General features: G+C 41.7%; 2 protein-coding genes across 2 annotated transcripts; one reads left to right on the top strand and one right to left on the bottom strand.

The window, feature by feature from the left end:
• Positions 1 to 1,677: 1,677 nt before the first annotated feature.
• LOC100761045 (dehydrodolichyl diphosphate synthase complex subunit Nus1) lies at positions 1,678 to 2,553 on the top strand. The gene has a single exon (XM_035453104.1). It carries the CDS (start codon positions 1,678 to 1,680, stop codon positions 2,551 to 2,553), a length of 876 nt encoding a protein of 291 aa, XP_035308995.1.
• A 4,287-nt stretch (positions 2,554 to 6,840) lies between these two features.
• LOC100761338 (beta-defensin 43-like) lies at positions 6,841 to 12,450 on the bottom strand. Its single transcript, XM_035452404.1, has 2 exons — positions 12,393 to 12,450; positions 6,841 to 6,992 (listed from the first exon to the last, which is right to left on the bottom strand). Exons 1-2 carry the CDS (start codon positions 12,448 to 12,450, stop codon positions 6,841 to 6,843), a joined length of 210 nt encoding a protein of 69 aa, XP_035308295.1.
• Positions 12,451 to 13,513: the final 1,063 nt, after the last annotated feature.

Here is a 13,513-nt window from a genome sequence, read left to right as displayed (position 1 = left end):
TCACAAACTCATCTCCATACTGCAAGGTTGGCAGCTTTGCTCTGTCACATGCTCCCTGCTCTGGTGTTCTGCCTGGTCCTGTTCCAGAAGCAAGGATCCACACAACCGTAGACTGAAATCTCTTCAGTGTGTGCCAAAATAAAGATCCCTCCTATTTAAGTGGCATTTCTCGGGGATTTTGCCACAGCAATGAAAACTAATATATTAATACAGGCATCTTCTATGTTTAACTACATCTGAGAACCAGTGACTGAATGTTTTCTAGATTAGAAAGACATTTAGAACTGGAAAGGACAACTTACCCACGAGTTTGCATAGAATCATCCTTCCTTGTTAGTCCTCTAATTGAGGACTCCAGACTAAAAATGAAGCTGCATTAAGGGCTTACTAGTTTTAGAGTCAGCAAGTAGAGCTGTTAAGCTTCCATGAAAGACCACTGAGCTAACACAAAATCATGACATTTATGTGGTTCAAGCAATTTCCAGCCCAATTTCTTTAACTATAACTCACTTGGAAGCCTAGGGCTAAAATAGGCAAAGGTTGGATCATTGTCTTGGCTAAATAACAATAACGTTGGACAACCTTGAGTGAGAAAACATCCCCAGGGAAACACCACATCCATGCCCACCCCCCCCCAGAGTCACCCTAGTAGTCAATATAGGAATTTAAATGACATTTGAAGGTAGGAAGCTTGCTATAAACTATCTGAGACCATCTGCCTTTGGGCTAGAAAACTTGCATAATGGAATTTGGAAAAGCAGAGAGGAGTGAAATGAGTTTGTGAACACGGAGAGGGGGAGAACAGCTAAAGGTCAGATTGAAATCTATTCTGATGAAGGAGTAACATTGTCCCAGGAGGTTGAACACAGTGACATAACCCTATGATATATATATATATATATATCATTAAATATATTATATTAATATATATTAGATTAATATATATTAAACTCCCCAACTCTAAAAGCATCCAATAAATATATATAAGCAAATGAGTTAAATATATAGTCATCAAAAAGAAATCCAAGGGGCTGGAGAGATGGCTCAGAGGTTAAGAGCACTGGCTGCTCTTCCAGAGGTCCTGAGTTCAATTCCCAGCAACCACATGGTGGCTCACAACCATCCGTAATGAGATCTGGTGCCCTCTTCTGGTGTGCGAGTATACATGGAAGCGGAATGTTGTATACATAATAAATAAATAATATCTTAAAAAAAAGAAATCCAAATGACCAATACAATTCTGAAAAGTGTTCAGTCTTTTTATCTGTCAGGAAAATGTAAAATCAAAACTACACTCCAGGGGCTAAAGAGATGGTCCATCCACTACCTGCACTTCTCTTGCAGAGGACCCTGGTTTGACTCAGCATCCTCTGCTTCTCACTACTGTAATTATGGTTCTGTAGAGCAGGGCTCCCTCTTCTGGTCCCCCACCCCCACCCCGCTCCTGCACCTAAAAGGTGCACATAAACTTCAGCAAGCACAACACACATTCACCATTAACATCAATAACAATAATAAACTCTTTTAAAAATTATCAAAAAGTCTCCAGATCCCATCTCACTCGTGTCTGGGTGGCTATCATCAAGCAGTCGCGCAGCAGTGAGGGTGGGGCCGCGTAAGCCGGTCACAGCTGTGCTCCTGGACCATGGGAGGAGGAGGCTCCCGGCTTCCAGGGCGATGGCCAGGCTGCAGGCGCTGATACAGGGGGTTCTGAGAGCGCTGTTGTGGCGGGCACTACAGGCACTGCTCTGCCGGCACCGTGCGCTCATCTCTGCGCCGCGCGTGCGTCCGAGCACCTGGAGCTGGATCTGGTGGCTGCCCAAGCCTCTGGCGAACCGTGGGAACCCTCGTCGCAGTCCGGACCCGCACCTGCACCCGCATTCGCACGGATACCCGCACGGGGACCCCGCGCTGGGAGCCATGCATCCCGGGCTGCGCTGGCACTTGGACGGACGGACCCTGCATAAGCTGCCTGTGCACCTGGGCCTGCTGATCACCGAGCTGGAGCACAGCTTCTCGGACGTGGCGAGCATCGTGGTGTGGTGCGTGGCCGTAGGGATCTCCTACGTTAGCGTCTACGACCACCAAGGTATTTTCAAGAGAAACAATTCCAGACTGATGGAGGAAATTTTAAAACGACAAGAACTTTTGGGCTTAGATTGTTCCAGATACTCAGTAGAGTTGGCAGAGAGTAATGACAAAGACGGTTTAGTTTTAAATTGCGGGTCGGCAGTGCAGGTGCTGTCCCCAGAAGACGGAAAAGCAGGCATTGTGCGAGCGGCCCAGGACTTCTGCCAGCTGGTGGCGCAGCAGCAACGGAGAGCCACGGATCTCAACGTGGATGTGTTTGATGACTTGCTTCGTTCCCAAGGCTTCCCGGATCCGGATTTAGTACTGAAGTTTGGTTCTGTGGACAGCACATTAGGCTTTCCACCCTGGCAAATCAGACTGACTGAAATAATCTCCTTGCCTTCTCACCTGAACCTCAATTACGAGGACTTCTTCTCCGCTCTTTGTCTGTATGCCGCGAGTGAACCGCGTCTGGGAAAGTAGTGATTCAGGCTTTTGGAACAAAGGATCCGAGCGACTCTAATATTTACAAAGTACCTCTAAAACCCTGTGCACACCTAGTTCATATTCCTCATAATTTATCAGCAGACACAAAAAGTGTCTTACTCGAGAGTGCGTGCGTGCGTGCGTGCGTGCGTGCGTGCGTGTGTGTGTGTGTATGTGTGTTTGGGAAGAAACAGGGAATGGAGTACTACAGGATGTGAGCCTTCAGATTTAAAGGACTCAGCCCGTACAACTTTCCTGACTTTGTGAAGTACAGGGAATGATTAGAACTGGTTGTTTAGAGTGGGGTGAGGGTAAATTTTGTTCAGCTTATCCTAGTGACCAAGCTTTAATTTTTAAGAATAATATATTGGCTGACTAGATGGGAGTATCCTCATTTTGAGGGCAATTCGGAGGAGTGGGATCCTGCACTCACACGTTGAAAGTTTGCTTATATTCAGAACCTCTCTCCTCAGATTTTCTGGCCGTTTCCATCACTTTATTCTAGTCAGCAACGTGACTTCTGAGTCCTGCTTTGGTGGCCTGTGTTCTGTGTTGTAAAGATCATTTGAAAAAGAAATTGCTCCATACTGAAGTGCAGAAGACAAAAATTTTAGATGTTTAATTAGGCAGGCAGAAACTAATCGTCTTAAAGGTGGAAATTTTCTTTAAAAGGCAGTTTTGGTGCCTTGGCTGGTATGAAAAGTAGCATGTTACATAGTTCGTAAAAACATTTCCATCAGCTTTTTATTTAAAATGGACATTTGAGAGAAGCTAGCCAGGTAGCTCGGCCCTCCAACGGAGCCAGTTCCTCTTCTGAGTAACACCTGGGATTTTTTTCCTCCACAAATCTCAATAACAATTTTGCATAGGCAATTAAATAGGATGGAGGCCTGTGTCACAAAGTCTATGAAAATAATTTAACTTGATCATTTATGTTCTCTTGTGTCGTAGAGAACAGCACTGGCTCTATTATTTTAAGAAAAAGTCAAGAATATGATAGAGTCTTGATGTTTTCCCACACTGCTCACGATTCCATGAAAACAATTCTTTCTATGTGATGGACAGTTTTGAGAAAGCTCTTACCAGCAAGAGTCATGTACATTTAGTGTGGAGCCTTTGACTACCAGGCCCATAGAATCTGAAAAACAGCAAAGAAAACTGGGCTTGGAAATACAGTCTAGAATAGCTTCTCAAACTCTGAGGGAAAGAATATGTTTCTACTTGGAATTGGAAACCGCATTTATGATGTAAAAAATATAAAATTATTCAAATAAATCCTGGTCCAGTGATATTACTTTGCACTTAAGGTTTTATTGTACACATTTTTAAAAGATCTTAATTATTACAAAAATTTTGTGTGAAGCCACAGCATATGTAAACATTATTAGAGAATCCCCCATTTCTGGTGTGTCCTGTGCAGTGATCCATGTTCCATTGGTTTTTATTTCCCCCAGAGGGGTTAACTTAAAAATTTTAATGCTTTCCATTAACATGATATATATGTTCTTAATAGACTTTCTGGGGTTTATATGGCTTTAGTGAATTAAACTTAGCTAAATTGAAGTAAAGGGATTTAAGACTTGTTAGCCCTACATGATGGTGAACACCTTTAATCCCAGCACTCAGGAGTCAGAGGCCGGTGCATCTCTGTGAGTTCCAGGCCAACCTCGTCTACATAGTGAGTTCCAGGATATCCAGGACTACACAGAGAAACCATGTCTCAAACAAACAAACAAACAAAATCACTAACAAAAAGAAACAAAACACAAACCAAAGCAAGCAAACAAATTGTTAAAAACAAAGTTACGTTGCCCATTGGAATATAACCAAAATCTTAAATCTAACAAGACTTGTAGTCTAGGAAGAATTGCTTAAATTCTAGGGTTTGCATTTGAATGTAAACATTCCAGAACCTTGTCACTTGATTGCTGATGCAATCTGGACTACTTGAAGTGTATTCTTCACTCTGTTATTCTTGCCAGGATCATCACAAGCTTACACCATCACAACCCCTTTTGAGCTTCCGAGGGGCCACATGTCTTTGCATGTATTAAAGGGTTTTTTATTTAAGTTGTTTCTTCTTGACAGTCTCCAAAATTGAAAAATTGCCAAATTGAACCTACTTACAGATGGTTCCTTGGAGCACATAAAGAAGTTTGAGGGCTTGAACTCTATTCTGAAGCCGGATTGGGGATCGCTTCTTCAAACTGACTGGTGTAACCGGTTACTGCTTGACTCTGAAAAGCAGATTAAAATGTGAATAGCAGGTTCTGGTGCATTGTGACTGAGTTCTGAATGCCTGTTTCTGACAAGAAAATGCTATATTAATGAACAGTGCCAAATAAATTGTGCTTATCTATAATTCACTCTTTGAATGTACACTAATTAGCTCTTCCCATCTATGTGATGGTTCTGTTCTTAGAATCAGTGAAATTTTTGTGATGTTTGGGGTGGAAATTTTGGCAACATGCGAACAACTTATACAGCAGGTTTTTATGATTAAGGAATCAAATTTATTGGATTTTTATTAATAAAAGTTGAAACATGTCTGAATGAAAATTCAATAAAAGAATATATTTTCTTCATGGACCATATGAATACTATATTTATTCTAAACAGGACTGTCAAAAGGACTACTACTTTCTTTCTCCCTTCCTTTCTTTCTTTCTTTCTTTCTGAGACAGGACTGGTTTTGTTTTGTTTTGTTTTGTTTTTTGTTTTTTAGCTAATACATATTTTTGGAGTATATTCTCATTTTCACCAGTTATATCTTTGCAGTCTTAGATTGTTTTCTTATTTAAACCAAGAGGGTCTCCCTTGCCTTTGGTAGAACTGTTGTATTCCACGGTAACTAACAGCTGAATTTTCATTTTATCTAGAAATGGTGACTTACACTTTCAAGCCATTTAAGAAAGACTTGGGGGGCTGGAGAGATGGCTCAGAGGTTAGGAGCACTGACTGCTCTTCCAGAGGTCCTGAGTTCAATTCCCAGCACCCACATGGTGGCTCACAACCATCTGTAATGAGATATGGTGCCCTCTTCCGGCCTGCAGGCATACATGCAGGCAGAACATTGTATACATAATAAATAAAATCTTTAAAAAAACTTATTTTTTAAAAAAAGACTTGGACAGTTTTTATGGGCAGGAAATTGAGAGGTAAGAAGTGTGACTTGCCTAAGCACAGAGGGAACTTTCTAACATAAGACTCCGGTGTAGAGGGCTTTGCACAGATTCCATCTAAACCCAGGACCTACCAAAGGTCACACTTTGACTCTGGTTAATGGAAACCTCCTTTAACAAAAGTGACTGTAAGATGGTTTGAAGGAAAACTCAGGGCCTGTGTCAGCAGTTCCCCATGGTTTTAACTGATAGCTGTGAATGGATAAAAGTTATGGAAAAGGAGACTGTGAAAAGGATTTATTGGAGGCTTAAAAACATTCACTATAAATAATGACAATATTTAAGAAAATTAGAGGGTTCAGAGAAAAAAAGCCAAGAGACCTTGATTACATCATGATGACAATCCTTCTAAGATTTCCTTTTATTTCAAAAACTATGTTGGCTGGATAAAAAAGATTCTTTTAGAAAAGAAAGAAAGAAATCAAACAACAAATTCTGGCAAGGTTGTAGAAGGAAGGAGCTTTTACACTGCCAGTGGGAATAAACTAGTGCAACTGCTATGGAAGTCAGCCAGAGGTCTCTCAGAACACTAAATTCGGAACCACCATGTAATTCAGTGGTTTCACTCCTGGGTCTATGTCTTAAGGACTCTAAGTCAGCAACATGCAGAGATATCACACATGTGTGTCCACTTGCAGAACTAGTCACAACAGCCCTGACACACACCTACCAAGAGACGAATGAATAAACACAGTCTGCATCCACAATGAAACCGTGGATAACCACTAAGAAAAATGAGCTTTGGATAAGATGGTGAGCTGGTGAGAGAGAGAGTAGAGAGGAAGCCGAGAGGAAGAGAGTCCTAATACTTCTTATCATACTTTTACTTCCTCTTCCTCTTCTTCTAAATAATCCATGGAGCTTCATTAGCATCGCCAAGGCCAACCTTGTATACATGATGAAGTATACAGTTGAAAACACAATCTGATAAGAAATTACACATGTGAAAATAGACTGTAAGACCTGATGAAATGTGCATTTATTTCAATGTGACCATCTAAGCATGAAATTCCTTTTATTCATCATTCCATTTATTCTTATGTAGACAAGGAAATTTTAAATACTTTTGACGTCATTTCCTAGGCAGATGGAGTTCAACTTGTCACCATGTCCTTTTACTCTTTATGTATTCCTTTGACCGGCAGCAGATGGTCCAGTCCTCACAGTATCTGATGGCATATTCGGTGGTTTCGCATTTCATTCTGCAGTGGCTGTACTCTGAGGAGCACCCGTGACTCTCAAAGAAGATTCCTGCTTCGAAAAGAGAAAACAGACACATTTCACTGTATCACTTATTTGTTATTACATTTTAAAAGATTCATTTTTACTACTTTAAATTTTGTGTGTGTGTGTGTGTGTGTGTGTGTGTGTGTGTGTCTGTCTGTCTGCCTGTCTGTCTGTCTGTCTGTCTGCCTGCCTGCCTGCCTGCCACATGTGTGTGAATACTAGTGAAGTCCAGAAGAGGATGCTGGATCCCCTGGAGCTGATGTTTCGGGTGGTTGTGAGCCACCTGACATGGGTGCTGAGGATCAAACTTCTATCCTTTGCAAGAGCAGTATCTTAACTGCTGAGCCATCTCTCTAACCTCTTTGTTATTTTTATTTTTAGTATTAAGTTTTGAAATTTTACTTGATATGTGTGAGTGTTTTTGCCTGCACACATATTTGTGTGCCGTGTGCATGCCTGGTGCCCATGGAGGCCAGAAGAACTATCAGGTCCCCTGGAAGTGCAGTTTCTGGGCTGCCGTGTGGGCTCTGAGAATATAAAGCCTGGTCCCGTGCAAGAGCAGCCAGGGCCCTTCACCACTGAGCATCTCTCTAGCCACTTTGATTTGCTATTTTTATTGTTTAAAGTAGTTTATGATTTAAGAACAAAATAAAGAACTTTCCCAGGATGTAAGAAAAACAATATTAAAATGAATGCAAGAGAAAACAAGATGGTGATAAGCACCGACAAAGGATGATTTCTTCTGGAAAGAGCAGGTAGATGAGGCAGGGGCAGAAACATTTACTGTACGTTTGTGCCTATGCTAAAAAAAAAAAAAAAAAAAAAAAGCATAGTTAGTTCCTGAAGCAAAACTATTTCAAACGTGCTCATGCTATTTATGTCATGGGATCAGTCTATGTGCCTGTCCACAGATAAATGGAAACAGACACGGATCAAGCTATAAAGGATAGAAATGTCACTAGCAGGAAAATATAGGGGCCTGAAGAGCATCACATTCATTAAGCAAAACTATCTGGACCAGGAATGTTTCCCTGTTTTCCTTCTGTGGATTTTGAAACAGAACCTCACTATGTATCCTTGAATGGCCTGGTACTTATCATGTAGCCCAGGCTATCTTTGGACTCATGCCAATCCTCCTGGCTCAGCCTGGGAAGTCCTGAGGTTACAGGTATGTGTCATCATGTTTTCTGTCATATGTGGAATCTAGAATAAATGAAAACATCTGAGTAGAATGGAGACTATCAGAGAGGTAAAGAGGCAGGAAGATCTAGGGAGGGAGACACGGAAGGGGAGGATGCTGGGTGCCAGTGGACACCATCAGAAGAACTGGTCCTTCTATCCAGTTTTTAAAATTATTATTATTGTTATTATTATTATTATTATTATTATTATTGGTTTTTTCAAAACAGGGTTTCTCTGTGTAGCCCTGGCTGTCCTAGAACTCACTTTGTAGACTAGCCTGACCTCAAACTCAAGGAGATTCACCTGCCTCTGCCTCCTGAGTGCTGGGATTAAAGGCGTGTACCACTAAGTCCAGCTAACAAATCTTAAATCCCTTTAAACTTCAATTAAGCTAAATTTAATTCACTAAAGCTGTAAAAGACCCAGAATGTCTATTAAGAACTGACTGATCATGAACACCCTCATGTGTACGATGACATATGTTTTAAAATCATTTAAAACTATTGAGGCTGCTCTATCTGTAACTTGACCCTGAAAACAGACAATGTGTCCAATAAAATATTTTAAGACAACAACCTGGAGGGTGGGAGGAAGTATTTACAAACTTACATCTGACAAGGACTTAGTGCTGAAATACACAAAGAACTCACAACTCAATAATAAAGAAAAACTCCAATTAAAAGTGGGAAAAACACTTAAGCATGTAGGGAGAAACCCTGATTAAGAGGTTCCCTCGTGGTCAGTGGTACCCCTAATCGGGGTTTCTCCATACATAAGCAGATGTTTCTTTAAGGCCTACAAATGACCAAAAAGCCAATGAAAAGTTCAGCTATCGTTACTGATAGAGAAATTCAAATGATAACTACGATGGGCTATCACTTCATCTCCAGCATGACTGTAATGAAGAGTAGATGGTGGACAATAGCAGGTGCTGGCTGACCTTGTGCACCACCATGGTAATGTAAGAAGAGCAAACAGCCATGGAGTGCAGTTTGGCAACTCCTCAAAAACACAGAATACCCACAGAACACAAGAGTTTGACTCTCAAGTTTATGTTCAAGAGAACTGAAAAGATGTTCACAAAAAACTCAGGTACAAATGTTCATGGACTCACTATTAATAACCCCAAAGCATAGCAATCAATCCACCAGCTGATACCAAGCATATAAAAGCCATAGAGTATAAGTTTAAAAACCTAAAAATTAGCCAGGCAGTTGCGGTGCATGCCTTTAATCCCAGCACTTGAGAGGCAGAAGCAGGTGGTTCTCCAAGTTCAAGGCCAGCCTGGTCTACAGAGCAAGTTCTAGGACAGCCAGAGTTACATAGAAAAACCCTGTCTCAAAAAATAATTTTAATTATTAATTTTAGTAGACACTTTATTGATATTTTTCAATCTTATGTATATGTATTTTTATATGTGTGTGTGTCTGTGCACCACACACAGGTGGTGTCCATAGAGGAGAGAAGAGGACATAGGATCCCTGGAACAGGAATTGCAGGTGGTTGTGAGTCACCATGTAGGTGCTGGGAATCAAACCCTGGTCCTCTTGAAGAGCAGCCAGTGTTCTTAACCACTGTGTTATGTTCCCACTCCAGTGGAGCAATTTTCAGTAACAGAAGGAATGAAGTGCAGGGATGAAACTTAGAGTGGAAGAAGCCAGACCAAAGGATCATAGGTCATATTCAGGGTCCAGAGTGGGAGAGACTTCCAGGGCATCAGGAGAGGAGGAAGGATGCGAGTATCTTTAGGACACATAGTGGTGATTGCTGCATAACTTCATAAATACACTGCAACTACTTAAGGGCAAACTTAAAAAGAGTGAATTTTATGGTAAATTATGTCTCAATAAAAACATAAAGAAACACTAATGGTCAAGGTCATCTTTAATTGTAGCTAGTAAAATATACTCCATGTAATGTGTGCATTTGAAAAATCAGCAGACAATAATATAAATCCAAGTATATGTTTGTTATATAATACTGGTAGATTTTGAATTTAATTTGGAAAGATTAAATAATTTAGCATGTGGTTAATAAGGCAAAATTGTTATTGGTAAGACCCTGATGCTGACAGTGCCACATGCTTTGGTCACAGGACGTAAAGCATAGAGTTGGAACAGTGATGGCACTTCTTCCTGCTGGCTCACCCTCATAGTGCAAAAAGGTATGCAGGCTTCCAGGGAGGGTTGTCACCAACAGTCTTACTCAGCTGTAAGCTACATGTACAATACAGATTGAGGCCCTTGGTGCAATAGCAGCAAGGCTGCCACACAGACAAACAGCCACTTTCAAATGAGATATGATCCTGATTCACAGGAAGTCCAATCCTGTGAACATATCTGATGATGCAAAGCTGGTCACAGGCCAGTGGCTGGGAGTCATAGGCCCTAGTGGAAGGCTGCTGCTGATTAGCTAATGGACATGACAGATCCATCAATACCCTCTCTAAGTAGCTGTTGTGCCCATAGAACAGTGCTGCTATCAGAGCCCGTCAGAGAAGCTTCTCTCTGCACTGGGCATCAGTGACCACAAAGATGGTCTCATACGAAGAATAAAGGATGGTGTGATACCTGCTGCAAAAGGGACATCTCTATCACCCTCTCAAGGCCCAGGGATGGTAGTAGAAGGGGTCAAGGATTGTGTGTGTATAAGATACTGAATTCTAGGTATGACATGATGATCTCACAGCAACTATGATGACCTGCACAAAACCAGGAGGCCTTCAACATCCTGTCAGGGGGAGGGTAGGGCTACTGGTATACACCCCTTCCTGAGTATGCTCAGCTAATAGTTGATGGGGGAGGGAGAAACATTTTCTTCAGTGGTATAACCACTGGTAATTTGCTCATGTTCCTGCAAACAAACTCCCAGACAAGCTCCTATAAACAAGTCTAATGAGACTCACTGGAACACACACACACACACACACACACACACACACACACACACACACACACACAAGGAAGAGAAAAAGACAAGACAGAAACAACTACAACAACAACATGCATAAATGGAGACCACTATAGAAAAGCACAACCAGTCAAAATGCAGAGTTGTGGAGCCCAGTCTCAAGGGACACATCTACAAAACACTTCTGAAGCTCAGAAAACATAGTGGGAGGGGTGGAGCAGGGGGTTTGCTGTGAGATTGAGTCTCCTAGTAATGTCAGAAGTACACACATAAAGTCTCACTAACATGACTGCCTAAACATGAACTGAGCAACGACATGACAATAATAATAGACATGCTAATGTATAAGGGAGAATGCTCAGGAGAGATCTCAACCCTACACAAAGAATTACAGGCAACTAAGAGATGCTGAGAGTAGGAGAAATGGTCTTCCTCAGGGGAGAGCACATCAGTTGGTTATCCAATACCAAATGGTCGGCTCTGAAAACATACATAGGAGTGACATTATACAGACCGAGCAGGTTAGATTATGCATGCAATAACAACTAATGCTTAAAAGGCATGAATTTGAAAGAGACCAAAGGAGGGGCCATGGGAGAGTTTGAGGGAGGAGAAGGAAGGGGGAAGTAATTATATTATTATCTAAAACAAAACAAAACAAAAACCCCAAATGCACAAACAAACCAACCCAAGGAAACCCACCATATCCTCCCACCCCAAAAATGACCTGAGGGTGGAGGTAGAAGAAGGCCAGTTGGGAAGAAGAAAGGGATTGGGGGAAGGGGATTGGGGGAACTGAATGCCATCAAAATATGTCATATACAAGTATGAAAATGTCACAGTGAAACTAATTATCATGTATAATTAATATATGCTAATAAAGATTAAAATGAATTCAGATAGAACCTTCACTCCCACTTTATGTAAGTCCACACAGACTAAGCAAAAACACCCGCCTTTCAACCAGTTCTAAAGAAATACATGACACAGTCCTTTGTCTGGTGCTGATAGCATTCTGTGAACCCAGGACAATGGAGGACGTGCCTCTTTGGCTCTCTCTTACCTTTTGTTTGGGAGGTTGGTTTTTCAAGACAAGGTTTCTCTGTGTAGCTCTGACTGTCCTGGAACTCACTCTGTAGATCAGACTGAACTCAGAGATTCTCCTGCCTCTGCCTCCTAAATTCTGGGGTTAAAGGCATGTGCCACCACCACCTGGCTTCCCACCTTCTTCTAATTGCCTGCTTTCCTTTTCTTATTTTGCCAAATTTCTTACACACCACATAGTCTCTTTCACCTCTATCGTCATACGCCCAGAATGAGAAGCTTTTGTCTTACCCAGAGAAACAATGAACAGCAAGGTGAAGACTCCCAGGGTTGAGAGTTGGACCCTCATAACTGAGGAGGAAGGCTAGTGAGAGTCAGAGGCCAGGATGAGGAGTGCCTGCATTTGGCCCTGGAGTGGTGAGCTGCTGCATGGTTATTGAACCTTTCAGTAGCAAGAACATTTCTGGGTTTCAATGAGGCTTTGTCCCAGGAGGCAACATGCAACGGACAGGACCATAATTCACTTTAAGCACCTTTATCAAATGCTGACTGGGTGTGAGCACAGATGATAAACACAAAGTGGGGAGAGAAGGAACAGTCCTGGAGAAGGTGGGGGATCTGCAACTAACTATCTGTGTCGCCTCATAGTTTCTGGAGCTGTTTAAGTTAAGCCCCCACTTACCAAGAGAAGCTATTCAGCTCATTCCCTGGTGATGGAAAGAAACCCTTGATGTGACATTGTGCTGATTTGCCAGTGTTTTAGAGAATAGACATTCAGATTTTAAACCATTCATAGGATAGTGAGATGTGGAGGGAAAACTTTGGTTATTTTTTCTGAGTTAACTGAATGAGATCAACTAACTTCTATACTGCAAGTCTTTTTTATGTTTTGTTTTGTTTCTCTGTATGGCTTTGTAAGCCAGGCTGGCCTTGAGCTCACAGAGATCCGCCTGCCTCTGCCTCCCGAGTTCTGGGATTAAAGGTGTGAGCCACAACCTCTGGCTTATACTGCAAGCCTTAGTGAACACTAATCATTCACACTTCCCAGTTGTGAAGTAATGTAGGAAAAATGGAGATGTTATAAAGCACACAAAGGCACAGAACACAAAAGTAATGGAATGACAACATGATTTTATTTCTGACAGTAGCATGACTTACCTGTGGGGCTCTGATGAGGCAAATATAGTGAATACCAGAGTAGTCTGATAGGCCTAGGGTAGCTTTACAGGAGGCAGAAACACCCCAACTTGAGAAACTATGATGTATGCCCATATCCTTGATACTGATCTTTATAACTTTAAATTAAACTGTGTGTGTCTATGTACAAGAATGTGAATATCAGTGTAGGTGCCTGAAGAGGCCAGAAGAGGGTGACAGATCCCCTGGAACTGGAGTTACAGGCAGTTGTGAGC

The sequence above is a fragment of the Cricetulus griseus genome (genome assembly GCF_003668045.3).
Source record: "Cricetulus griseus strain 17A/GY chromosome 1 unlocalized genomic scaffold, alternate assembly CriGri-PICRH-1.0 chr1_1, whole genome shotgun sequence".
NCBI lineage: Eukaryota > Metazoa > Chordata > Mammalia > Rodentia > Cricetidae > Cricetulus > Cricetulus griseus.
The sequence above is the reverse complement of the archived record's forward strand: the minus strand, read 5'-3'. Positions and strand labels throughout refer to the sequence as shown.